Raw genomic sequence first — 24,948 nt, 5'->3', positions numbered from 1 at the left:
ATGGTTCTTCTTGGACGGAAATCGAGTGCAATTAGTTGCTCGTAGCTGAAATCTGTTCTTCTACATACCCTCCTTCCGTGCACTTGTTTTTACAAATAAACAACATATTTGCTATTCCTAGTATAAATGGAAGAAGTTTTTCACCTAAAATTAATGCAAAGGTTGGTGTTGAAGTAGGGTGAATGCATGTTGTTCCATTATCAGATTCAGGCAACATGCTGTCTGCAGCTGTACGCTCATGCGTGACTTGAGCTGTCCAAATGCTCTGTGCATGCATGCATGCATCTACTAATAAACCCATAAAAGACAAGACAATAGTCTTTAGTCTTTACGCGGAATTTGGTGGTTCTTCTTACTTTTAGCGGCACAACGAAGAAACGCCGAAAGCGGAAACACATCTCCTGGTTTAGACTCCCATGTGAGGGAGGGCACCAAAAAGATTAAGGTAACCTTGATAAAGTTTTTTTTTTTTTTTTTTTTTTTTTGTGTTTTGGTTGAAAATATGTTCTGAACGTAGTTTTGAGTATTTTTTATCGGTGTGTTGTTTGTTAATGTTTTCATTTTTTATAGAGCGAGAAAAAAAAAAAAAAAAAAAAAAAAAAGAGAGAAGGTGCAAGCGAACGAGGCCTAAATTTGAAGTGGGTTGCACATGCTTTCTTGTTTCTTGTTGGTTCACAGTTTATTCCGTTTACAAAATTTTGTATACTTTTACTGCTTTCTTTGGCTGTACCAATTACTTTGATGGATCGCTCATTTATTTGACTAATTTTTAAACTTTTTAAGGATAACTATGTTTCCTTTGGATTTTATTTTTATGTAATTTCTCTTTTCATTTTCCGCGTATTGAATAGAAAAAAAAAAGAAGGCAAAAGACAAAAATTCTCAATGCAATTAGATAGATATGAAATACAATAATAAAAGGGTAAAGTCCACATACCCCTTCAACTACAATTCAATTGACAATGTCTCCCAAACTACCAAAACATTTGTCAATGTCTTCCTAAGACTAACAAAAAGATAAAAATACTCTTATAGATTTGTTAATAAGACAAACGTACCTATAAATTCGAAAAAAGTAAAAATAAAAATTAATTTTTTTATACGAATTGTTTTTAAACAAACGGAAATTTTTTATTTAAAAAAATGATTTTTTTTTTTTTTTTTTTAATTTTGTTTTAAAAACGAAAGTTTTTAATTTTTTAAAACGGAAAATTTTATTTAAAACAAAAATTAAAAAATAAATAAAATTGGCCACTCCTTAGATTTTATATATTTAGTTTCATTATTGAGGAACATCGACAATTTTTGGTAATTTAGAGAGAACATAATTACAATCAGAGATGGATTTAGGAGAGGACCGGCCGTAGCCCTGGTCACCCCCAAATTACAAGAAAAAAAAATTAAGGTAAAAAATTAATAATTTAAGGTATTTTTTGCCAATTGATCTCTCTCCAAATTCAAAGCAGACTCCATCCCTAATTACAATTGAAAATTTGAGAGGCCATTATCAATTAAGCGCTGGTACGTCGACTTTTCCATAATAAAATGTGCTTTTTAAATTCCACCAAATATTCCCTCGCGACATTCCGCTTCCAACAAGGCGCAACGAGGACACAACACAACGACAGACAAAAACACAAAACACATTCTACACGACACAATTACGCGCTAATGGAAATGGAAAAACCCGAACCCACCGACTTGATTTACAGATCGCCACCTCATCCACCCGACTCTGTATGGGACCCACACTTAGAGCATGCCAGCACGGTCCCACAAAACCCGTTATAGTTTTTGAACTCCCCCAAGCCCTCCTCTTCACTCCGTGTCCCTCGCATTCAGAGAGAGAGAGAGAGAGAGAGACCCCCACCGGAATCTGACGTCTCCGGCGGAGGGATTTGCCCACATTTTCTCCGTTTCCATCTTTCTGGGATTTTTACATGCGAGGGTCCAGGTTCGTGTATTTGTTGTTGTAATGTTACTCTGTTTTCTTTGTATTTATGATGATCGATTCTCCGATTGTCACGACTTTGTTTCTGTATGAATATAAAAAAGATTACGTGCACGGAAGTTCGAGATGATGTATTCTTCTTAAAAAATCTGTTGGGTTCCGTAGAATGCCAAGGAAAAACAAGTTTTTACGTCTTTTAATGTTTCATTTTGCCTAGAAAATGGAAACCGTGACATATAAAATCGAGTGGATTCAGAATTCCTCATGGTTTCTTTCTTTGGAATCTGAAACAAAAGGAAATATCAGGATTCAAATTTTTTTTCCTCTGCAATGTCGCTTCTTTTCTTACTGGTTTCTCATCAACCAAACAGGCATTAATGAGGTTGTTCCTGATGTACATTTTGCGTTTCTGAATGGGGAATTCATGATTGTGAAATGCTTTTTGCGCGCCTGCTTGGGTTCACAGTATTGGTGAATTATTTTATCAAAACCGATTGTACTCTCTCTCTCTCTCTCTCTCTCTCTCTCTCTCTCTCTCTATATATATATATATGTCTGTTATTGCCTATTAAGCTTTAACTTCGATTCCTTCTTTTTTTTTATGCAATCCAGTCATTGTTCGTGCGGTGAGTTTAATTTGTAATCAATGTAACTTTAAAAACATAATCTATGATGCACGCCTTTTAGTTTCATTAGATGTTAGGCGACTGGTTTTGGAATTCTTTATTAAGAACTATATTGGTTTTTTTGAACTTCTGGTAATATTTTCCTACACATGTATTTTGTTTAAAAAGATCATCAATGGCGTAGTCTTTTTTTTTTTTTCCCCCTTTTTTTTTCTAAAGGATGTAGAGGCAAGAATCTTTGGTTATTTGTTTCTTCACGGTTGGTCATGAAAATTTCACAGGGTACTGTTGATTTGTTCTTGTTTCCTCTTCTCCCCTCAATTCGAAACACATCCACTTGGAGAAATTCACTGATTCAATTTGTCTTGCTTGTACTGTGATAAATGGATTTCTAGAAGCGTGTCTAGCATTTCTTCATTGTAAGATACCAGTTGATGAATCTAAATTCCTTGGTTCTTGCATCAGCAATGAAAAATATCAGAACTCCATTTTGGGGGATAATTAATGATATTAAAGGAAGGGCTGCATGCTATAAGGAAGATTGGATATGTGCATTCTGCTCAGGCATTGGGTATAATCTTTTATTTGTTTTGGAATTGCTTATTCTTCTTCTGGGGTCTCATAATTTTGATTTATAAGTCATTTAATCTATGTCAGGATATTGGCTCCAACTGCCTACATCTTCTTTGCTTCTGCTCTCCCCGTTATTGCCTTTGGGGAGCAACTGAGCAGGGAAACAGGTTTGCCACTTTTCATTTCTCATTAAATTCAGCTTTTTAAAGAGGTAGAGGTTACTTTTAATGCAAAGTGTCTAAAAGTTTCATGGGTTTTCTTGTATTTGAGTCCAAATATTATGCTTGTTTTATGTCAGGTGGAAGCTTAAGCACGGTGGAAACATTGGCTTCTACTGCTCTCTGTGGAATTGTTCACTCAATTATTGGTGGACAGCCTTTGCTTATTTTAGGAGTTGCAGAACCCACAGTTATAATGTACACTTATTTGTACAATTTCAGTAAAGGACGGCCAGAGTTGGGGAGCAAGCTGTTTTTAGCTTGGGCTGGTTGGTAAGTGAATCGACATAATCTTTTTTTCTTTTCTTTTTTTTTTGGTTTTTTTTCTGGAGTATTCAACATTTTAATAGAATTCTGGATTAGCATATATGTTTCACATTCTTTACAAGGGTATCTATGTTACAGGGTTTGCATCTGGACAGCACTCCTGCTGTTTGTTCTTGCCATATTCAATGCATGTACAATCATCACTAAATTTACAAGGATAGCAGGGGAACTTTTTGGCATGTTGATTGCTGTTCTTTTCATGCAAGAGGCTGTTAAGGTATGGATTGGTTTTTAGAGCAAAAGAAGTTGCAAATTTAGCAAAAGCAGATGCTGATACTGACAATTGTTTGAATCAAAGGGAGTAATCAGTGAATTCAGTACCCCCAAAGCTGAAGATCCAGCATTAGAAAAGTATCAATTCCAGTGGCTGTATACAAATGGGTTGCTTGCGACCATTTTCTCTTTTGGTGTTCTTTTCACTGCACTTAAGAGCAGAAGAGCAAGATCATGGCGATATGGCACAGGTAAATGAACTGAAATTCACTGACTTCGTCAATTTACAAAAGACTGTCATTGTTGGGTCTAATTACGTCATCCTATCTTTTACTATTTGTGGGTTTGGATACAGGATGGCTCCGTGGTTTTATTGCAGACTATGGGGTTCCCCTTATGGTCTTGTTGTGGTCAGCATTGGCTTATGCAGTACCCGATAAGGTTCCCGATGGAGTTCCTAGGAGGCTCTTTTGTCCATTTCCCTGGGAATCTGCATCATTGTACCATTGGACAGTAATCAAGGTACTGAAGTTCTAATGAATAATTTGTTTATCTAGTCTCTTTTCAATGATTACATGCTACCATTGCTTCCTAGGATTCATAGGCTGTGCAATGATTTTTTTTATGTTCTATGGCTGTCTGGAAAGCCTTACAGAAAATTTCCTCCTAATAGAAGATTGGTCTCTCTTGAGTTATTGTATTGGGGAATTGATGCAGCGTGACGTCGTGGGATGCATAAATAAACAACATCTGAGGCTTCTTATTGATAAAAACTTAAATATAATCAAAAGCTACGTTCTTGGGGCTATAAACATGTATTTATAGGCCCCCAAACTCCTAACCCTAATAGTAATACGAAATAAGTTAGTTTTAACAAATCTACGTGGGCCGTCCGGACGGGCACCAAATAATTAAAGAAACGTAAACTAAAACATAGAGGTGTCCGGATGGCCCAAATCCGTGTCCGGACAGGATTTCTAGGGAGCTTCTTTTCGATGGCATGTCCGGATAGCCCGAAGCCATGTCCGAACAGGATTTCCAATTTAGGTACCATGTCCAGACACGGATGTCATGTCCGGACAGTACGATCTCGTCTTAGACTCCTTGGGGTCCCTTCACACTTACATTTGCCCGAGTCTTCCTCATAAAACCCCAAGCACTCTGATCTACATCAGGAATCTCTTTCCACTTCATCAACGATTCAGATTTTTGTACTCAGTAGAGGCCTAAAACAAGCCTGGTCTTTGTCTTATAGTATGTTAGGAGGGGTGAATTTATCTGAATACATATATAAGTAATAAGTTTACATGTTAATAAAGTTGACGAACAATATATGAATTATCTACCTCATACACAAATTGTAGGACATACACTAAATGATCTATTTCATACACTGAAATTGCAGGATATGGGGAAGGTACCGCTGTTGTACATCTTTGCTGCCTTTATACCAGCCGTGATGATAGCAGGTTTATACTTTTTTGACCACAGTGTAGCTTCTCAGATGGCACAGCAAAAGGAGTTTAACCTCCAAAAACCTTCTGCATACCATTATGATATCTTATTGCTTGGACTAATGGTATGAAACTGAATTTTTGAACAATTTGTTTGCTTTTTCCCTTGAACTCTTTCTTTGTAATTTATGTACCTAACCTATATTTTATTCATTTGTAAGACTTGATGCATGATTTTCATGGTCTCAGACTATGATTTGTGGGTTGCTTGGACTTCCTCCTTCAAATGGGGTCCTCCCGCAGTCCCCCATGCACACCAAGAGTCTTGCAGTTCTCAAGAGGCAGGTAGGCTATTGTATTATAATTTATATGAATAGAATTTCTCTTGATTGCTAACATCAAGGCCACCGAGTTAGATTCTTATATGATGTGATCCATGATTTGCAGTTGATCCGAAAGAAAATGGTGAAGAGTGCAAAGGAATGTATTAAACAACAAGCAAGCAACTCTGAAATCTATGGAAAGATGCAAGCTGTTTTCATAGAGATGGACACAGCTCCAACTGTAGGTGGTCTAGGCTTATATTATCACTTTCTGGGCATGTGTGCATAATTCTGTTAAACATATTGTGAATTTTCTTACAGACCAAAGAGTTGGAGAACTTGAAGGAGGCTGTAATGAAAGCTGATGAAGGGGGAGATGCAAAGGGCAAATTCGATCCAGAGAAACACATTGATGCTTATTTGCCTGTCCGGGTTAATGAGCAAAGAATGAGTAACTTGTTGCAGTCCCTTCTTGTGGGCTTATCAATTTTTGCCATCTCTGTAATCAAAAGGATACCTACCTCAGTTCTTTGGGGATACTTTGCCTACATGGCCATTGATAGTCTCCCAGGGAATCAGTTCTGGGAAAGGATGTTGCTCCTCTTTATCACCCCCAAACGTCGCTACAAGTAAGTCATCTTATAAGTGCCAGGGAACTTTTGTTTGATGAAAATTGTGGTTTAGTCAATGTTTTTTTAGAGGTAGTACGATGCCTCTTGGAAATGGTATGTGCCAATTTATTATCCATGGCAATACATGTTAGTCTGACAGGGAAAGACTGAGTTTGTTCTATATCTGATCAACTGGATACAAAAGTAACAGATATAATAATCTTACTGATGTGAACAAATTAACATGTTGAATCACCAATTATCCCAAAAACTTAAGTTGATAGAAAATTATAAATTTAATTATTTAATTTTTATATTTTAATGCTCCCCTCATGTGTGGGTTCAAATTTTCCCTTAACAAGTAAAGCCTAACGGGTGAAATATTTAATTGAAATGAGAGGTGAATTACGAAGATAAGATTCGAACTTAGGACATTTGCTTTGATACCATGTTAAATTATTATTTATCCCAAAATCTTATGTTTAAAGATATTGAATTCGAACTCTAACTCCATAATTACCCCTATTTCATTTAAATATTCCACCTCACTTATTGAGAGGGATTTTAAACCCACACGTGAGGAGAGTTTTTGAATATTAATTAAATAATTAAATCCAACATTTCTTAGTATCTTAAACTTTTAAGATAACTAGTAATTTAACATAACATTACAACACAAAATGTGATGGTGTTATATACTTTCATTGATGTTTGAGACTTGAGAGTCATTTGGTGAAATAAATCATCCATTGCTAAAAGTGTATTTTTGTCTTGTTTTAACTTAACATCTTAATCTTAATTCTTTTCTTGTGATGACTTTGTGTTGGGCAGGGTCTTGGAAGGCTCTCATGCTTCATTTGTGGAGTCAGTACCATTTAAGTTCATTGCTACATTTACAATCTTCCAATTTGTGTATTTTCTGGTCTGTTTTGGAGTGACATGGATACCTATAGCTGGAATATTGTTCCCGTTGCCGTTCTTCATTCTCTTAAGCATAAGACAGCATGTGCTTCCCAAGCTCTTTGACCCTAACCATCTTCAGGAACTGGATGCTTCTGAGTATGAGGAAATTGTTGGTGCCCCGCAGCGTAATCGAAGTCTCTCAATTGTGGTATGTCTAGTAATCTTCAGTGTCTAATTCATTTGTGGTCCAGTTTATCAATCCATCCTAGTTTTGGTGCTGAAGATAAAATTTAGTGAATGATGTTAATTATTTTGCTGACAATTTAGTAAGCAATAAGGTCTCTGACGAAAATTGTGTGCAGGAAAAAGAACTGCCTGATTCTGATAGTGAGGAGACTTTGGAAGAATTCTACGATGCCGAGATATTGGATGAGATGACGACCAATAGAGGGGAGGTCAAGCTTAGAACCGTAAACTGTAGCGAAGACAGATTCTTTCAGGTAACATTCTAATGGAGTGTCTTTAATGTTTCAACGTACTTGTAGTAAATATATTGCATGCATGCTTAAGTTATAAGACTGTATTGTCTACAGGTTTACCCGGAAGATGTCCGACTACAATGAGAGCCGCTGTGGTGTTAGGATATAGACTGTGCTTGTTATAATGAGGTGGTGAATGTGATCCTGTGAAGAAGTGGTGAAATGTGCTGTCTTCTTCTTTGGAGTCGGCTAATTATACATGATATCAAAAATATAGAATATCAAATTGACAAATACAACAAGAGAAAAAAAAAAAACAAAAACAAATACAGAAAAGAAAAGGAAAGATGAAGAAGAAATAGAGAGAAGGAAGCATTTTCATTTTCAGTAGGAAAAGTCATTTTCATTTTTATTCATTTTCATTTTCATTCATTTGCTCATTGTTTTACTAGCAAATCTAGGGACAGGGGAATGGCAGAGCCTCATTGCTTGTTTTGATTTGAACTGTGATTTCTAGACTTTGTACTAATTTTTTATTGGATTTGTTATTTCGACCAAATTGTACAAAGATAGTTAAGCAACAAATCGGATTAGATGGTTTCAATGCCTTCAAAATGAGCCTCTGCCTCTAGCAAATGCACAGGAATTGCCTTCTGCTCTGCCTCAGCATCATCAGTAAAAACCTATAGTGGACTGTGGACCTAAAGGAGTTTGAGCAGGTTGGGATGAATTTTGACAGGTGCACTAGCTATGCACACATATAGACCATGTGGCTGCATGCAGGGGCGGAGTCAGCATAGGGCCAGGGGGGAATAGCCCTTCCTAAATTCAGTCGATCTAGTTATGCTGTTGGTGTACAAGTTTGTTCCTATGTCCACATGCGAAATGAGATACAAAATGATCTTGATAGGAAGTGTAACAAGAAGTAAGAAGCAAGCATGAAAAATCAACAAATCTATAACATACCACTTATAAGTGATTGATGAAATCAAAAGGACACCCCAATATGCAAGATTAGGGTCAAAGACATCACCACATATCCTCCCTTCTACTTTCAATAAGTGTCAATTTGATTTTGTTAAGCTTGGCAAGTGCGTCTTCCATAGTGAATCTTTCATTTGGTGACTCTTTAGAACACGTCAAGCCTAATTCCACAATGGACAAAAGAATACTTTGTATGTCTATTGCACCCCTTCCATCTTCTTCCATCATTAGTAAACCTTTGTCCACAACGTTCATGAGGTTGTTAGGAATTGATGCACTTATCCATTGCCTCAAATTCAGTTCTTCAGCAAACATGTCGTCGGTGGGTTTCTTCCTTGTAATCATCTCCAATAATATTATACCGTAGCTGTAAACATCACCTTTGATCGACACTTTTCCTTCAGAACCGTACTCTATCAATTCTCGCAATTGTAATAAGATCTTAAGTTAGTAACCAATACAATTGTAAAGAACTTTACAAATATAAGCTTTTAGACACACTTGTGTGTGTGTGTGTGTGATAATTATGCTATAAACAACTTTTGATGATCTACATAATTTATGTGCTACACCTTTATTGTTGGGAATAATAGTAAGATCTAATGCATAAATTAATAGTTTTCCTTCTTCTTTTTTGTTTTTTTTTTTTTTTGGGGGGGGGGGGGGGGGGGGGGGGCGGTGGGTAATTAGATAAATAAAAATAGTTTCACCTACAGATGAGCTTTTTTTTTTTTTTTTTTTTTTTTTTTTTAAGTTTGACTTTGTATTGATTTGGATCGGATTGAATTTTTCTTATCAATTTTATGGAAACTACTCCAATACATTATTTATTCTCAATGGTTAATGTCCATCAAGCGATCAAGCCTAAACCCTAAATCCTAAACCAGAACAATAGTTGCATTTACAAGTCTAAATTGAATCTGACCCTACATTGATCCTATTGAATTAATTCGTATTTACCTAGTTAGCATGGCAAATGTCACACGATTGGACTGGATACAAGTGTTGATATCTTAATATATTGTACAGTAGTTAACAATTAATACATAATAGAAATAAACAGCTAACATGCATATGAAATCAAAGGCCTATATAAAATTGAGCTAAGGAAGGAATTTCCATGCATATTGTTGTTCTAAGTTAGTCCTTTAGCAATGAAATAAGGAAAGATGAATTTCATGTACCTGGAGCAATATAGCCAAGTGTACCAAGAGTTTTAGTTTGTGTTGCATCCTTATTTTCGACTAAAATCTTTGCAACTCCAAAGTCACCTACATGTGCAATCATGTCTTCATCGAGAAGGATATTGGCAGGCTTCAAATCACAATGAACCACTGCTTGTGATTGACCATGGTGGAGATAGACCAATGCCGATGCAACATCAACCATGATATTTACTCTTTGAAGAAGATTCAAGCAGTGATTGTGAGAGTATAACCACCTTTCCAGGCTGCCGTTCGACATGTACTCCATAACCAAAGCTCTAAACTCAAGGTTGGCGAAGGAGCATGTAGTTATGACTTTAACAAGATTCCTATGTCGGATCATCCGTAATGCCTCGCATTCTACATCGAAACTTTTGAAAGCCACCTCTAATTGCAAATTTAGAACTTTCACGGCAACAATTGTCCCGTCAAAGAGTATTCCTTTGTACACAGAAGCAAAACCACCGGTTCCAATCAAGTTGCTTTCACAAAAATTGTTTGTCCCTTGACAAAGCTCTTGATATGATATCGTTTTATTCTCCGTCGCAAGCTTTGGATAAACTGAAGTTGGAATCTCCATGTTAGGCTGTCGATGTTTTCTTAACATATAAACCAATGATATCAAGATTATTATTGATGCAATGGTAGGAACAATATATTTCAGTACAAGTTGTTTCACCCGTGATCCCTGGGAGCTTGGACTTGAGCAAGGTGGAACTTCATAAATCGGATTTCCACAAAGTGCTTTATTACCTACAAATGATTTGGCCGTGAAGTTTGCAAAAGGTCCATTGGACGGAATCTCTCCTGATAGCTTGTTGAAAGACAAGTTCAAATACTTCAGATATAAAAGTTTCTCCAGAGACTTTGGAATTGCACCAGAGAGATTATTACTCGAAAGGTTCAATGAATCCAATCCAAACAAATTTCCGAAAGATTCTGAGATGTTTCCTTGAAATGAATTCTTTGACAAGTCAAGATAACGTAGGCTTTCAAAATTTCCAATGGTGTTTGGAATATTTCCAGTAATTTGGTTTCGAGATAAATCCACGTACTCAATAACATCCGATGTTGTCATGTTGGGAGACAAGTATCCACTAAGGGAATTCGATGACAAATCCAATTGTTGTAGATTTTTTATGCCCCATACATTTGATGGTATTGATGAATTCAGTCCATTAAAACTCAAGTTTAGAATTTGTAGAAGATTGAGGCTTCCAATGCAATTCGGGATGGATCCAGAGATTTTGTTATCCGCGAGAACTAAACGTCCCAAATTTCTTAGTTGACATAAGTCTTGTGGAATGAATCCTTCAATCTTGTTACCATCAAGATACAAGCTCTGCAACTTCTCCATTCCCCCTATTGTTGATGGTATCTTTCCAATCAAATTGTTTTCACCAAGATGAAAAGTGGTCAAGCCTTTCAAGGAACCAATTCCCATAGGAATATGACCCTTTATTTGGCTTTCAAATGCATAAATCATTCTAAGGGAAAGTGAAAAATTTCCAATGGAATCCGGAATGGTAATATCCAAGGGATTGTTGCTTATAGCTAGTAATTCCAAAAACCTGCAATTAGATAAAGATGAAAGGAAATTGGACTGTTGATCTCCAGGCTCCCCTGTAAGCTGATTATGAGGCACCAAAAGCCGTCGAAGGTATTTTAAGTTTCCAAGACTTTTGGGTATTGGTCCAAAGAGCAAATTCGTACCAAAATCTATCAGGGCAAGCTTGGAACAATTTGAAAGAGATGATGGGATACTACCACTAATTTTGTTCCCACCAAGAACAAGTGTTTCAAGATTAATACAAGAAATCCCAACATCTCTTGGAAGATTTCCAGACATGGAATTATTCTGGAAAGAGATTATTTGTAGAGATGACATGTTGAAAATATCATGGGGTATTTCCCCCGTGAGAAGATTCATTTCAAAATTCAAAAAACTGAGATTTTGAAGGTGCCACAAATCACTCGGAATGCTTCCTTCAATGTTGTTTTCATGAATGGCTAACCTACGTAACATGGACAAATTACTTATTGAAGAAGGTATATTACCAATCAAGTTGTTACCTCCAAGATGAAGAACTTGAAGCTTTTCCAAACTCCCAAAACTTTTTGGAATACTCCCATCAAATTTATTGTTTGGTAGGTACAAGAGCACAAGCTCTGTACAAGAATTCATTTGTGAAGGCAGCCTACCACTGAATTCGTTGTTTGAAAGATAAAGCCCTTGAAGATTCGGACAATGGCTGCAGAGATCCATTGGAAGAGTTCCTGAGATACGATTTTCTGTAAGAGCAATTATGGTTAGAGAAGATATGTTGAGGATGGCAAGAGGAAATGGACCACTGAGGCTGTTGTATTCCAAATTCAAGACCTCTAACGACGACATGTTGTTAAGGATTGATGGGATTGAGCCGGTAAGACGGTTGTTACTAAGATGTATTTCTTCAAGCATTTGACAATCATGCAAAGTTGGAGGAATTTCACCTTCCAATTGGTTGAAAGAAAGCTGGAGAATTCTCAAGCGATGTAGACGAGTGATTTCATGGGGCAGAGAACCGAAGAAGCTATTGTTGCGTAGATTAAGATAAACTAGAAAAGAGAGGTTACCAATATGAGGAGAAATGGTGCCCTGAAGACCCATAAAGCTAAGGTTCAAAGCAGTGACTCTTTGCCTGCGCCGGCTGCATGAGACCCCAATCCAATCGCAGAAGTCTGTCTCCGTGGACCAGTTTCCGGCCAAGAAGACAGTTTCATTGGGGCCGGAACGGAGATTAGATTTGAAGGCGATAAGAGCCGATTGATCGGTGGAGTTGCCGGAAGATTGGGAAGCTGCCAGCTGAAGCCTGCACGAGTAGTATTGCACTAACAGAAAAGCCAAGAGCAGGAGAATGGATGGCCTTTCGATTAGCATTATGAAACTGGAAACCAGAGCAAAAGGGTCGCTCAGAATAGAAGAAAACAAGAAAACAAAGCGCTGATCAACCACCAAGGAATTGAGCGTTCAACCGCCAGATGGAGTAATTTGAAAGACGATGAAGTGCGTTGACTTTTCATGGAAAAGGTTGATGATATATGGGAATTGAAGCTTTGAGAAGTATTGCCAAGATAACGTACACAATTTTTTAATGCATTAACCTTGTCGCTTTCATTTTTTTTTTTGGGTATAAAAGAATACAAGCTAAGAGCATAAATTGCCGATTGGCATTATCAGTGGTGGCACTTGGGTTTCTATTTCTAATGCTTGCTTTCAAGGGACCCTCACCCTCTTTTCTTGTTAATTATGATCATCCATCTTCGCCTGCATATTTAGACCAGGCTATATATTCTTTGTTTTCATATGTCCAAGATACATTATATGAGAACCAAATGTACTTTCCGGTGATAAAAATGAAAATTTAGGGGGTAAAAAATAAAGAATTCAAATTCTATAGTTTTTAGTATTTAACCCTAATAATAATAATAAGTTATTGATATAATATAAAAAATATAAATATTGAAAAATTAAACTTTTTGAAAAATAGTACGGATCATTAGGGTATTTTCTTAGATCGCCGAACAGGGTCAGGGAGACAGGACATGCAAGACTTTCATGCATGTCACCTTATTAATACGGCTATTAAGTCATTGGTATTTGGTAGGACGGTGAAAGGGATAGGTCCCCAAGAGGTAGTTCAATCGGCTAGGACCACGCTTTATGAAGCGGAGGTCACTAGTTCGAATCTCCTTCCCCCCTCTTGTGCAAACATGTAAAAAAAAAAAAAAGGTAGGTTTCTTTTAAATAAATGAAAGAAAACGATGCACGAAATTAATTGACGTGAAAAAAGTAAAAATATTTGATAAGAAAAAGTGAATAACTAATAATAATATTATTATTAAAAAATTAATTTTTTCTTTTTTGTTTGAAAAAATATATATTTTTAATTTAAAAAAAATAATTATATACCACGTGGCAGCTAGTGATTGGTGTTGACGTGGCATTCCGTTAAATTTTGGACCGAATTTTAACGGAAGTACCATTTCCGTCTTTATGAAAACCACAGGTATCTCCGGTGATAAAAATGAAAACTTAGAGGGAAAAAAAAAATAAAGAATTCAAACTCTATAAGGTTTTTAGTATTTAACCCTAATAATAATAATAAGTTATTGACATGATATAAAAAATATAAATATTGAAAAATAGTACGGATCATTAGGGTCTTTTCTTAGATCGTCAGACGGAGTCAGATAGACAGGACATGCAAGAGGCTTTGACTTTCATGCATGTCACCTCATTAATACGGCCATTAAGTCATTGGTACTTGGAAGGACAGGAAAAAGTTTTGGGAAAGTTATTGGGAAAAAGTGGAAAAAGTTTTGTAAAAAAGAGAAAACAGGTGAGAGAAATAATAAAAAATAAAATTTCTCTCTTGAAAAGTGCTACTACATTAAGCTTTTTTTTTTTTTGCTCTTCCAATCAAATATCCATTTTTCATTCTTTTTTTTGCTAATTCAATATAAATTTTTTTTATAAATCTAATTAGTCATTTTAAATAAAAGTACCATTTAGTTCCTCTAGGTTTCGGATGAAAGAAATTCAAGACAAGAGACAACATTGAAAAAAGCTCTTCCATCTATGCTGGCAATTTTTTTTTTTTTTTTTTGGTCTTCTTAAAATTAATTCTTATAAATTCGCTCAAAAAGTTAGTGTCAGATGTGCCAGCTCAAAAGACTAAAATATTATTAACCTACTGAATAAATCGGATTCGGCTTAATGCTGTTATCAAGCGTCGACAGTATGTATATTGTAGTCTAATCAATGGTCAAGATTGAATTTCTCAAAATCTCTCTTTATTTTCTCTCTCCTATTAAAAACTTTTAAAAGTTTAAGATTCAATCTTGACCATTGATTAAACTACAGCATAAAATAACAGCATGTAAGCCGGATCCGAATAAATCAATTGCAGAAAACAATCAAAGTGAAATTCTTATTTTTCATCTTCTTCTAAAAAATAAGTTTTAATTTTTTAATGCATTAACCTTGTCAATTTTATTTTTTATTTTTTATTTATTTATTTATTTATTGGGTATAAAAGAATACAAGCTAAAAGAGCATACATTGCCGATTGGCATTATCCGTGGTGGCACTTGGGTTTCTATTTCTAATGCTTGCTTTCAGGGGACCCTCAACCTCTTTTCTTGTTAATTATGATCATCCACCTTCGCCTGCATATTTAGATCAGGCTATATATTCTTTGTCTTCTTATGTCCAAGATATATTATATGAGAAATGTTACGTTAAAATATTTTAAAATTTTGGTTCTCAAATAATATGTCACAATTTTTCATGATTTATTGTTTTAATAAATATAGACATAACAAAAAAATAAAAAATAAAACCTTTCGTGCCACTTAAATAGTTACGTTTGCTTAACAACATTAAACATGGGGCCAAGAATCAATGATAGTGTGTTTTATTATTCAGACGACACTATTTAAAGTCATTTTAGCTCACACGACTCCTCATCAATGGTGTTGTTATTGTTCATACGTCACCTTATGAAAAGTGACGTTTGAATAGGGAAACATCACATTTCATAATGTGACATTTCACTGTTCATACGTCACTTTTGGACATTGACATGAACCTAAAAAATTTGAAAAAACCTACATTTATCATATTATATATATACGACCATTTTTTCTTAATTAGGAAGAAAGTGTCTTAATACATCTCTCATTGGTTAGGCCTCTTTGGATCCTCCACGAAATAATTAATTTTCCAATCATTCGATGAAACTCGCAAGATTTGTTATTCTTTTGACTTTATAGTTAGCTAGCTAGGACACTCTCGACGCTTGATTTTGACTAATATTTTAGATTTTAAAATATGTTAAATTATGAAAATAAACATCCACAAAAAAGATTCTTAGTTATCAATTTGACTAAAAATTCACCACAAAAAACAAACAACAATCAGTAGATGAAAGTTCTTTCGTATACAGAAATTCTATCAGCTGTTCTTGCATTCTTGGAGAGACACTAGCACAGTAAAAAGAACTCTTTGCTGGATTTGCTTGCAATCCTGAAAGATCAGCAAATTCCTCAATCACTTTGTTGATGCACAGCACTGACTTCACTGTAGCCTCCAAAAAAACCAGCAAGTTATCAGCAAAAACAAATATGGGTCTTTGTAATTGTAGATGATACAAAAGGAAAAGGATCGTAGAAAGAGAAATAGAAAAACCAAAGCAATTTATACTTTATTATTTATCTCAACATTAATTACAACATACCCGTCAAATGTTTAAAGAGAAAAATTATCGTGATACAATTATAAGTGTGACGCCTTCCTTTTGGTCCGCATTCTGTGAGCACAGAACACAAGCCTGAACAATTAACACTGTATTTTGCCTTTTCTTCATCTATTCCATCACTAGTAATTTTGCTTCCTTCAATAGACCCAAAAACATAAAAACAATAAATTTCAAAGTAAAAAATTGAAGAAAAAACATAAAATAAAAACCAAAACCATATATGAAAAATCAATGGGATATATATCCCAACTCCCATAGCTCAAAATGTACATGCCTAGGTGCCGGCCCGACTCTTGGAGAGAACCCAAATTTGAGCGCTAAATGGCCGTCTGGTGGCTTTTTGAACTGCCAATTCCAGCATCACTTACAAGAACAAGATGATCACCATCTCTAATAAGCTCTATATCTTCGATTTCAGCTCCTTCTTTAGTTAAAACTTTGCTTGGTGAGAAGCCAAATTTTTTGGCACCAACATCAAGTAGTTCTTGAAGGGAAAGAGGCAGTAGCACAAGCTTCCCTGTAACTTCACCTTTCTCCGGGCAACTGAGTGTCACTCTAGCTGGGAAGCTGTTCAAACTCCGCACACTTGCAAAACTGCCACCAGAAGCAATAAGGTCTGTGACACCTGAATATCACAAGAGTTCAAAATTTGTTCAATTAACTTTCTGCAGAACATCAATGCATGCAGGTGTTTTGTTGAGACTTTCACTGTTACGTCATCGACAATCGTATAGCAGTCTACTAAATAGCGTTATTCTTTGAATATATAAAAAGGTATAAAACAAATGTAGATCACCCTCACCAGCATTAGCAGCTGACATGACCCCAATAAGTGAATCATGAAAATTGTTAGCCCTTCGCCTTGGACGACTATCCGACCATGTCTCCTCCCGGGCAGGTGGAACATTTTCGTGGAGATATGGAGGCATTGTTGGCTCACTCTGGTACTTCCCAAGGAATGATACAGCTGGATTCTTTTTAAGTACTGGAACAGTTGGTGGTTTCTTGACCTCTTCTTGCTTGGCCTGGAATAAGTCTTTGATATCTTCATGGCCCTGGTGATCTGCCAAAGCCCTAGGTGTCCATCCAGTGATATCTGGTTTATCAATGCCAGCTCCTTGGTTCAGCAGGAACTCAACTATTTCCGTATTTCCTTCACATACTGCTGCATGAAGAGCTGTACTCCCATTGCTCTTAGGCCGCGTCACGTCTCCACCATATTGGACAATGTTCTTGAGCAATTCTAAGTTGTTTTGCTCAACAGCAATGCATGCAAAATGACCCACATCGCCAGAAGATATCTCTGCTCCATTTTCCTTGAGACATTTAATCACGGATTCATGCCTCCCCTGTATTGCTTCCCATAAGGGAACATTTCCTTCTGAATCTGCAAAAGAAAGAGTAGTTAATGAATAAAGCAAATTGATGCAGCAAATAGGCAATGTTGTCATTCATATGAACTCAACTCAACTCAGCCTTGATTCTGAGTAATCGAGGTCGGCTAAATATGTGCTTTTTATAGTTTCTAATGGAGCCGTATTCTGCATTAATGTAAGCTAATAACATAAATACATCAAATGACAGATTGTAAAATTAACTATGTTGATTGTCTCACCTTTCCAGAAATTTTGGAACAATAAACCAATGGTGAGCCACTTTACAGTACTTGGCTATATCCTACATGCTTGCACTTGATCATCTATGCAGCAAGTTCACCTAGAGGCTGTTCAACAAACACTAAGGTATGTAAAAGGGATGGTATCTCCTAACAAGAGGGGTGTAGCTCGATGAATATTAAGGTATATAAAGGGGACAGTTGGCTACAATCTCTTATACAGCAGAACTATCAACCAGTATAGTCACTAGACTCACTACCAACCAACGGCCAAAATGGAAAGAACATGGAGGTAATGTACAAATAAAGACAAGAAGAGCCCAATTAGGCAGCAGAAGGAAGAAAAAAGAGTACAAGAACTTCACACAACTGTATCAGGGGATTCATAGTTGTTGCATACTAGAAGATACCTTTGATGTTAGGATCTGCTCCATACTCTAGAAGTAGAACTACACAATTCTCACTTCCTTTTGATGCTGCAATATGCTGTTGCAACAAAAAAGAAAAAGAAGCTCAGAGTCCCTAATTGAAATATTGTTCTTAAGAAAGAAAAAAAAAAAAAAAAGTATGCCTAGAAGAAGATGATCTGCGCACCAATGCTGTCCGTCCTCCATTATCCATTTCATTTGGATCAGAACCACGCCTCAGCAACTGCTGCAACAGTTGATCATCATCTCTGGTGGTTGCAAAGCATAAACTAAGAGGCAAACACATTCTGCCCCAAGATAGCAAGTGCTCTGTATCAGTAAGAATTTCTTCCATCAGTGGGTCCCTCAAATCTTTCAAATGCTGCATCAAATGAAAAATGCAGTCTAAGAATAAGACAAATCATCCTCCACTTGAACTATGTAAGTCTCATTTACTTAAACTTATAATCTTGTTTTTGATATGCTGTGAGAAAATCTTATTTTATGGTTGTCTGTTATCATTAAAAACAAATTAGTGCAATGTTATGTGTCACATGCATAGAGCACTTGCCTAATGGGAGGAAGAAGGTGTAACATCCTATCCTAAATGATATGATATTGTCTGCTTTGGGCCAAGTCCGCACGGTTTTATTATTGGGTTTACCATTTAGAGGGAGCATGTTCCATATAAACACATCATCTTTTTTCACACCCAGACAATGTGAGATGTCACAATCATCCCCTCTTAGGACCCAGCGTCCTCACTAGCGACCCTCATGGGCTTGTGCACGCTCCTCCCATCTTAGGCTGGGCTATGGCTTTGATACCATATGTAACACGTCACCTTCAATAATATGATATTGTCTGTTTTAGGCGAAAACCGTCCAATCTTGGACGGCACCCTTTCGCTCCCTCCCCGGTTTTATTATTGGGTTTACCCCAAAAGGCCTTATACCATTTAGAGATAGCATATTCCCTATAAATACGTCATCTTTTTCCAGACCTATGCAATGTGGGATGTCACACAAGGTGTCTAATTCAGCCTAGTTCCTGGAACTAACATCCCACAAAGAAATCACCTTCATTTCAAAGAACGGTTTCTATAACTACTACGTAATGAGTTTCTGCTGCAGTGAACAGATTGGCAATGACAACTCCCTAGATCAATTTCCAGATAAACTTTCTTTATCTTTTTGAGATACCTAAAGAGATGAATAAGGTGTTCAAGCACACAAGGCTCAGTCTGAAGTACAACTTTACCAAACACAGAAGAAATTCAATGTGGATTTCTATGTATGCTCAGCTCCAATTCAATGAAGCTCTTTGAGCCTCTATATTTTATTAACACCTAGCCGAATATTATCCAATTCTCAGCTATATGACTACAGGTAGTTGATTGCAAACATAAAAGCTGTTCATAAAATAAAAATAACTAAACTAGCTAGATGTACTATGTTCCATTTTAAGGTAGAAATTTCTTAAAATGGTTAAAAAAAAAATGCTAAATTCTCTATAGGGGAAAAATCAATTCTATCAACAGATAAAGAAAATCTAAAGAACTGAATGGAGCCATAGTTTACAATTCAATTAAACCCCCTCCGCCCCCTCCCATCAAAAAAGTGGAAATGAAGATGATTGGAGACAAAACGTTTACAGACCTGAAGAATATTGTTCATAATTATGGTCCCATCTCCAACATTTGCCTGAACAATATTTAGAAAAGAAGTACGGTTCAAACGCAGCAGCTGACTCAATCGTTTGGTCCGGACTGTAAACAGTTGAGGCCTGTAACAGAGCATGCCTATCTCACCAACAACATCTCCTGTCTTAGCCTCACCAATAGTCTGCCGTCATCCGTTGCAAAGAACATATAAGTTCCTAAACACCCCAGAGAAGGTCAATAGTGAAAAAAAAATCAGAAGATTTCTATGATTATACTTGCCTCTTCTGCATTATTCTTTTTCACGATGAATTCCTGAGAGAGAGACAGGGAGACTTCAATGAAAAAGTTAACCAAAGTAGAAACAAAAGGAAAAGAAAAAAAAAATGGTCTGTTTCAAGAGGAATAATTACCCTGTTCAAGGTATATACTCTGCACCATAATTGAATTCATTAAATTTTAGTGACTCACCACTATTCATACACTTCAACCAGAATCCATTAAAACACACTTGCAAGGAATACATGGACCCTGAGGAAATGAAAGAAATATATCCCTTCAAATTTAACTATGTCTCATTGTCTTCCGCCACCACCATTTTCTTTATTCATTTTTTCAGACTTTTAGTTTGTGTTGACCTTTACAGAATAAAAAGAAAAAGAAAAGAAAGATCTAGGAGACTTCATCTTAGGTACATTTTCTCTTTCATGTGTTTGAGTGTACATATTATGGCTATGGAAAGAAAGATGTCTCTTACATTCCCACTCAACACACACATATTTTATTTTATTTTTGGGTGTGGGAAGGATTTTAGTTCTTACCATAGCACCAGTAACCAGGATATACAAGTCTGTGGGTGCTTCATTCTGCAAAATTACATCTTCTTTGGGAGGAAAATATTCAGCCTTCATCTCTGAGACCTTCAATACAGAAATTCAAAAACATGGAAAGTCAAACAAAGCATGCAACATGTAAAGGAGACCTGCTGGTGTTTGGATATGCATACTTTCGATGCCTTGATACAAGATATTTTTTTCTTGTTAAATCTGAAGACATAAAAATATAGGGTTACTTTTACCTTCTTACTACTGTTTAATTCTTGACAGGCATTTTTTGCGTCATAAGATAACAAACAGAACTCATGTTTCTCAACCTTCAACTCTGACAAACATAGAATTCCATGAGCATTTTTCTTAATTTTATTTGCAAAACTGAAAGCCATAAAGCAATTATTTACACCTCATTTGCATCTAACAGAGGAAACACAGAGAAAGGCACCTTGATGCCCCATCCAAACACCATCAAAGATTATGAGATAAAGTTAGCAGTATTACCAGTTGGAAAAGAAAGTCATTTGATACCCCACGGAACAAGTACACGTTGTCAACAAGTGAATAGAAGAGAAAGTGTGAGATACTAGATTGAATGGCTTTAGGTAGGGAATCAAGAAACTCTTGCTGCTGCAGCCCTTCTGAATCAGTTCTGTACTTCAGACACAAATGATCAAGCATCTGCTCTTGCAGGCGAACAGGCAGGCGGTTCCTTTGTCCAAAACTCGAGGCTGCGTGAATAGTGTCTCTCTGGAGTTCCATATAAATAAGACCAAGGAAACAAACTAGATGAAAAATTCGTAAGTGCTAAAGTAATTGAAAAGGCCATAACAGTGACTTATCAATATAAGAAAAGCATACAAGGTTCGGATGATTCTAAACAAACATATACAACCCTGCCTGTGTCATAATCAAGTAACAAGACATGGCAATAGGAAGTAGAAACTGCAAATAAATAAATACATAAAAAGTGGTATTTGTTTGGATTTTTTGTATTGAAGTAAGTATATTTTCATTTGTAAATCAAAGCTGGGTGCTATAGGCACAAGCTGAACAGTGGTGTATTCTAAAAAATACATCTCTGAAAGTGAAACTTCTTCAAACATCATCCAGAACCTCCTAGAAAAAATGGCAGCACACAAGGGTTGCCTAAAAGCCAGTCAAACATTATTTGAAGAGAAAAAAAAATAAAAAAAAAATTGCCACAGAAGAGCATTTTAAGGCCAAACACAAGCATTAAGACAGAATCTACTCACAAATTTCCTTGTTCGACTGGTCCCATGGACAACCAAGTTTGTCATATTTCCAATTATATATGATGTTAGGCCAAGAACAAAAAGCATGTAGAAAATGTCGAATATCATCTCCTGGGTATTTGTAGCGTGCAAATCACCATAGCCAGTGGTTGTAAGAGTGGTGATGGACCAGTAAACTGAGGTCACATATCGGATTGACAAACTTTGCTCATGAAAGTTTTGCAAGATAAGTGCAATCCATGTCCTACTTGGGTTAGAATTACGTGCAGCAATAAGATAGAAGCAGCAGGCAGCACAATGAACTGCAAAGAGAGTAACCTAGACGCAGCACAAGCCTGATAAGAATACATCAAGATTGAAAAATCTCCACTCTTCAATGAAAATGAACAAATATTAGTAACAGATACTCACACATATAAGCTTTGCACATCGAACCCAAAAGTAGCTAAAGTTCCTGTCTTTTTCCAATCTGACATGATAAAAGAAAAGCGAAAAATAGAAAAGGAGAGTTTCATGAGCAAGTACAGGAAATAGAAAAACTAGAAGGAAGGTAGAGAAGAGATAGAAGAATATAAAAGAATAACATAAGATTATTTTTGGCTTGGAAAGTAGATGAAAACAAACTGGTTTCTACTATTTTTATTGTGCTGACAATATTTGAGGTTCATGCATAATATGAGATAATGGGAAATACAGAGAATATACCTTCCAAAAGCAACTACAGCCAACTAAATGCATAGATACATAATTACAAAAGAATTTGTGACTGTTCTTACTGGCCATCAAGGAATTTAATGAACTTATACCATCTTTTTAAGAAGTTGGTTCAGAATATACATAAGAAAGAAAAAGTACTAATATTAATTGCAAATGAAAAAATGTAGTCACCAATAAGATAGACTCAATACCAGCTTACTTACTGATGTAGCCAAAAATGACATAAGTATTCTGGTGACAAAAATGATTCCAGAAGAACTCAATGGTCTTGAAATATAATAAATTGGCATCATATCAATATAAATGAAAATTGTAGCAATGGATAAGGAAACTCCCCATCTTTACCTGGCAAACATTTTACTGACCCTTCGGAGACGCCATAGGCGAAGCAAATTGAAGTATCCATAAGTCTGTAGAGAAGTGGGCAATATGCTCCTAGCAAACTCAGAAGGGATTGTAGAGATAACATCAAATGCCAACCAGGTCCTGGTGTACCTCCAAGCAATCTGCTTTGGGTTGTCGATGAGGAGATAAGAAGTTTCATCGAGGTATGCAACAAAGAAAGTCAATGCAATGTCGATGGCAAAAAATCCATTGACAATATTATCAATTACAGCGAGAGGTCCCCTTGGTTTTTCTAGGAATCCAAATTCAAAGAGAGACACCCATGCCGTGTAGAAAACTAGAAATACAAGAAATGTCTCCCAGAGTCTGCAATATCAGTTAGAGCTTCATGTCTCAATCATTTTATTTCCAACAAATAACATGATTATTGAACAACAAACGTAATGCGAAATAATCCATAACATATAATACGTAGTTTGACTTACAAAAAGAACCAGCAACATAGCCAGAAAAAAAATATATAATAAAATATATATATATATATATATATATATATATAATAAAAAAAAAATACGGGTGCATAAGAGGAAAAAGTAATCAATGGTGTTTGAACAGGGATTTTCTTACAATGTGTAACCTTTGAATGATACAAGGATATGAGTAAATGTGAAAGTGAAGATTACAACAGGGATTTAACTTATCATTGAAAACATTTATTATGATGTCCAGCATAAAAAAAGACAGTTGCTGACTTTTTTTATTCTTGGCAGAGGGGGATTAATGTGCAAAGGTTATATGCCTCCACAAAAAACCCACCTCGTGATAGATTGAACCTCAAACCTCCTTTTTCACAATGCAATGGAAAATATTACTTGCCAGCACAATCCGGTTATAATCTTTGAACAAAACAAGCCACTGGGTTTATTATAGATGTGTAAAAAAAAAAAACAAAAGTATTTGAATAAATGTTGCACCATTGCGATTAAATTGCCCAAAAGAACTCTTTAAGAGAGAGAAACTTATATCGTCATATATTCGAGAAATGCCAAACAAAAACACATTCAAACAAAACCCCAGACGAAGAAATGGCATTTAGATCAAAAGGAGAGGAAAGGAATGAACCTGTAGCGGGGATCAAATGGGGAGAAAATGAAGGGGCGGAGCTTTACGCGGCGAGTGGTGAAAGCGGTGATACCAAGAGGAGGAAGAATGCCGGCTGTGAGGCTGTAATGGCTGCCATCGTCTCTCTGCGGTTGCTGATCCTCTGCTCCTCCTCCTCCTTCCCCTCGTTGCCCGCATATCGACCCCCTAAACACCCCTCCAAGCTTCTTCCTCTGCGTCAACCTCGACATTATAACGATATTCACGCTCCCTCTCTCTCGCTATCTCCTTCCCTTCTCGATCGGTGCCATTTTGTTGCACCAAACCGACAACCCAGAAATGTGACACTCACACTCTGTCTCTCTCAATTCAGATGCCTTTTGGTTCGTTCCATCTTCTCTTTGTCTTTCCAAAAGCTGTCACATTTTCAACCGTTAATTACTCGCTTTCTTGTTACAGTTGGAATCTCTGACTCCCTCCAAAACTCGGGTTGCCCACAAAATATTTTGTAACTTTTCCTTTTTCCTTTGCTAGTCGCTCCCTTTTAATTTGGGTATCCATGGCCTCTAGCAATTTTATTTTTTTTCAATTACTAGTAATTTATTTTTTCCGTATTAATAGCAATTACTCAAATGTGAGAGAGTCTTTATGTGGCTACCTGTTCAAGCCGGATCAGCCTACTCGAAACCTGCTCGAGCAAACGAAAATTATTGGCAATTTGAACAACAAAATTGCTAAGACTATCTATCCTTAATTGAGAGCCTCATTATGATAATAAATTGTAATTATCTATTTTAGAGTCAATATTGTATTAATCATCTTTGTTTTATTTCCTAGTAGTAGAGTTA

The 24,948-nt window shown here is 36.2% G+C and overlaps 3 protein-coding genes across 3 annotated transcripts; 1 reads left to right on the top strand and 2 right to left on the bottom strand.

Annotated features, from left to right (window-relative positions):
• Positions 1-3,044: 3,044 nt before the first annotated feature.
• Positions 3,045-7,966, top strand: LOC132189892 (putative boron transporter 7). Its single transcript, XM_059604723.2, has 13 exons — positions 3,045-3,148; positions 3,235-3,317; positions 3,449-3,641; positions 3,774-3,912; positions 3,994-4,159; positions 4,264-4,430; positions 5,314-5,487; positions 5,612-5,707; positions 5,810-5,926; positions 6,007-6,314; positions 7,128-7,407; positions 7,562-7,699; positions 7,793-7,966. Exons 1-13 carry the CDS (start codon positions 3,045-3,047, stop codon positions 7,820-7,822), a joined length of 1,995 nt encoding a protein of 664 aa, XP_059460706.1. The 3' UTR covers positions 7,823-7,966.
• A 741-nt stretch (positions 7,967-8,707) lies between these two features.
• LOC148583600 (uncharacterized) lies at positions 8,708-12,787 on the bottom strand. The gene is made up of 2 exons (XM_088510466.1): positions 9,847-12,787; positions 8,708-9,075 (listed from the first exon to the last, which is right to left on the bottom strand). The coding sequence occupies exons 1-2, from the start codon at positions 12,785-12,787 to the stop codon at positions 8,708-8,710; spliced, it is 3,309 nt and encodes a 1,102-aa protein (XP_088366592.1).
• Positions 12,788-16,090: 3,303 nt separating this feature from the next.
• LOC132189722 (potassium channel AKT1) lies at positions 16,091-24,564 on the bottom strand. Its single transcript, XM_059604500.2, has 12 exons — positions 24,122-24,564; positions 23,000-23,365; positions 22,349-22,406; positions 21,938-22,255; positions 21,186-21,431; positions 20,673-20,771; positions 20,134-20,166; positions 19,850-20,035; positions 18,379-18,573; positions 18,195-18,270; positions 16,972-17,556; positions 16,091-16,794 (listed from the first exon to the last, which is right to left on the bottom strand). Exons 1-12 carry the CDS (start codon positions 24,349-24,351, stop codon positions 16,487-16,489), a joined length of 2,700 nt encoding a protein of 899 aa, XP_059460483.2. The 5' UTR covers positions 24,352-24,564; the 3' UTR covers positions 16,091-16,486.
• Positions 24,565-24,948: the final 384 nt, after the last annotated feature.

Source organism: Corylus avellana, chromosome 9, assembly GCF_965113065.1.
Source record: "Corylus avellana chromosome 9, dhCorAvel1.hap1.2, whole genome shotgun sequence".
Taxonomy (NCBI): Eukaryota; Viridiplantae; Streptophyta; class Magnoliopsida; order Fagales; family Betulaceae; genus Corylus; species Corylus avellana.
Note: the sequence above shows the minus strand (reverse complement) of the source record. Positions and strands in the feature narration are given on the sequence as shown.

Coding starts and splice junctions, on each gene's coding strand:
- LOC132189892 (XM_059604723.2), top strand. CDS start 3,045: ATGAAAAATATCAGAACTCCATTTTGGGGGATAATTAATGATATTAAA. Junction 3,149..3,234: donor GCATTCTGCTCAGGCATTGG/GTATAATCTTTT, acceptor AATCTATGTCAG/GATATTGGCTCCAACTGCCT. Junction 4,160..4,263: donor ATCATGGCGATATGGCACAG/GTAAATGAACTG, acceptor GTTTGGATACAG/GATGGCTCCGTGGTTTTATT.
- LOC148583600 (XM_088510466.1), bottom strand. CDS start 12,787: ATGCTAATCGAAAGGCCATCCATTCTCCTGCTCTTGGCTTTTCTGTTA. Junction 9,076..9,846: donor ACTTGGCTATATTGCTCCAG/GTACATGAAATT, acceptor GAGAATTGATAG/AGTACGGTTCTGAAGGAAAA.
- LOC132189722 (XM_059604500.2), bottom strand. CDS start 24,351: ATGTCGAGGTTGACGCAGAGGAAGAAGCTTGGAGGGGTGTTTAGGGGG. Junction 23,366..24,121: donor CCATTTGATCCCCGCTACAG/GTTCATTCCTTT, acceptor CTGATATTGCAG/ACTCTGGGAGACATTTCTTG. Junction 18,574..19,849: donor TTATGAACAATATTCTTCAG/GTCTGTAAACGT, acceptor CATTTGATGCAG/CATTTGAAAGATTTGAGGGA.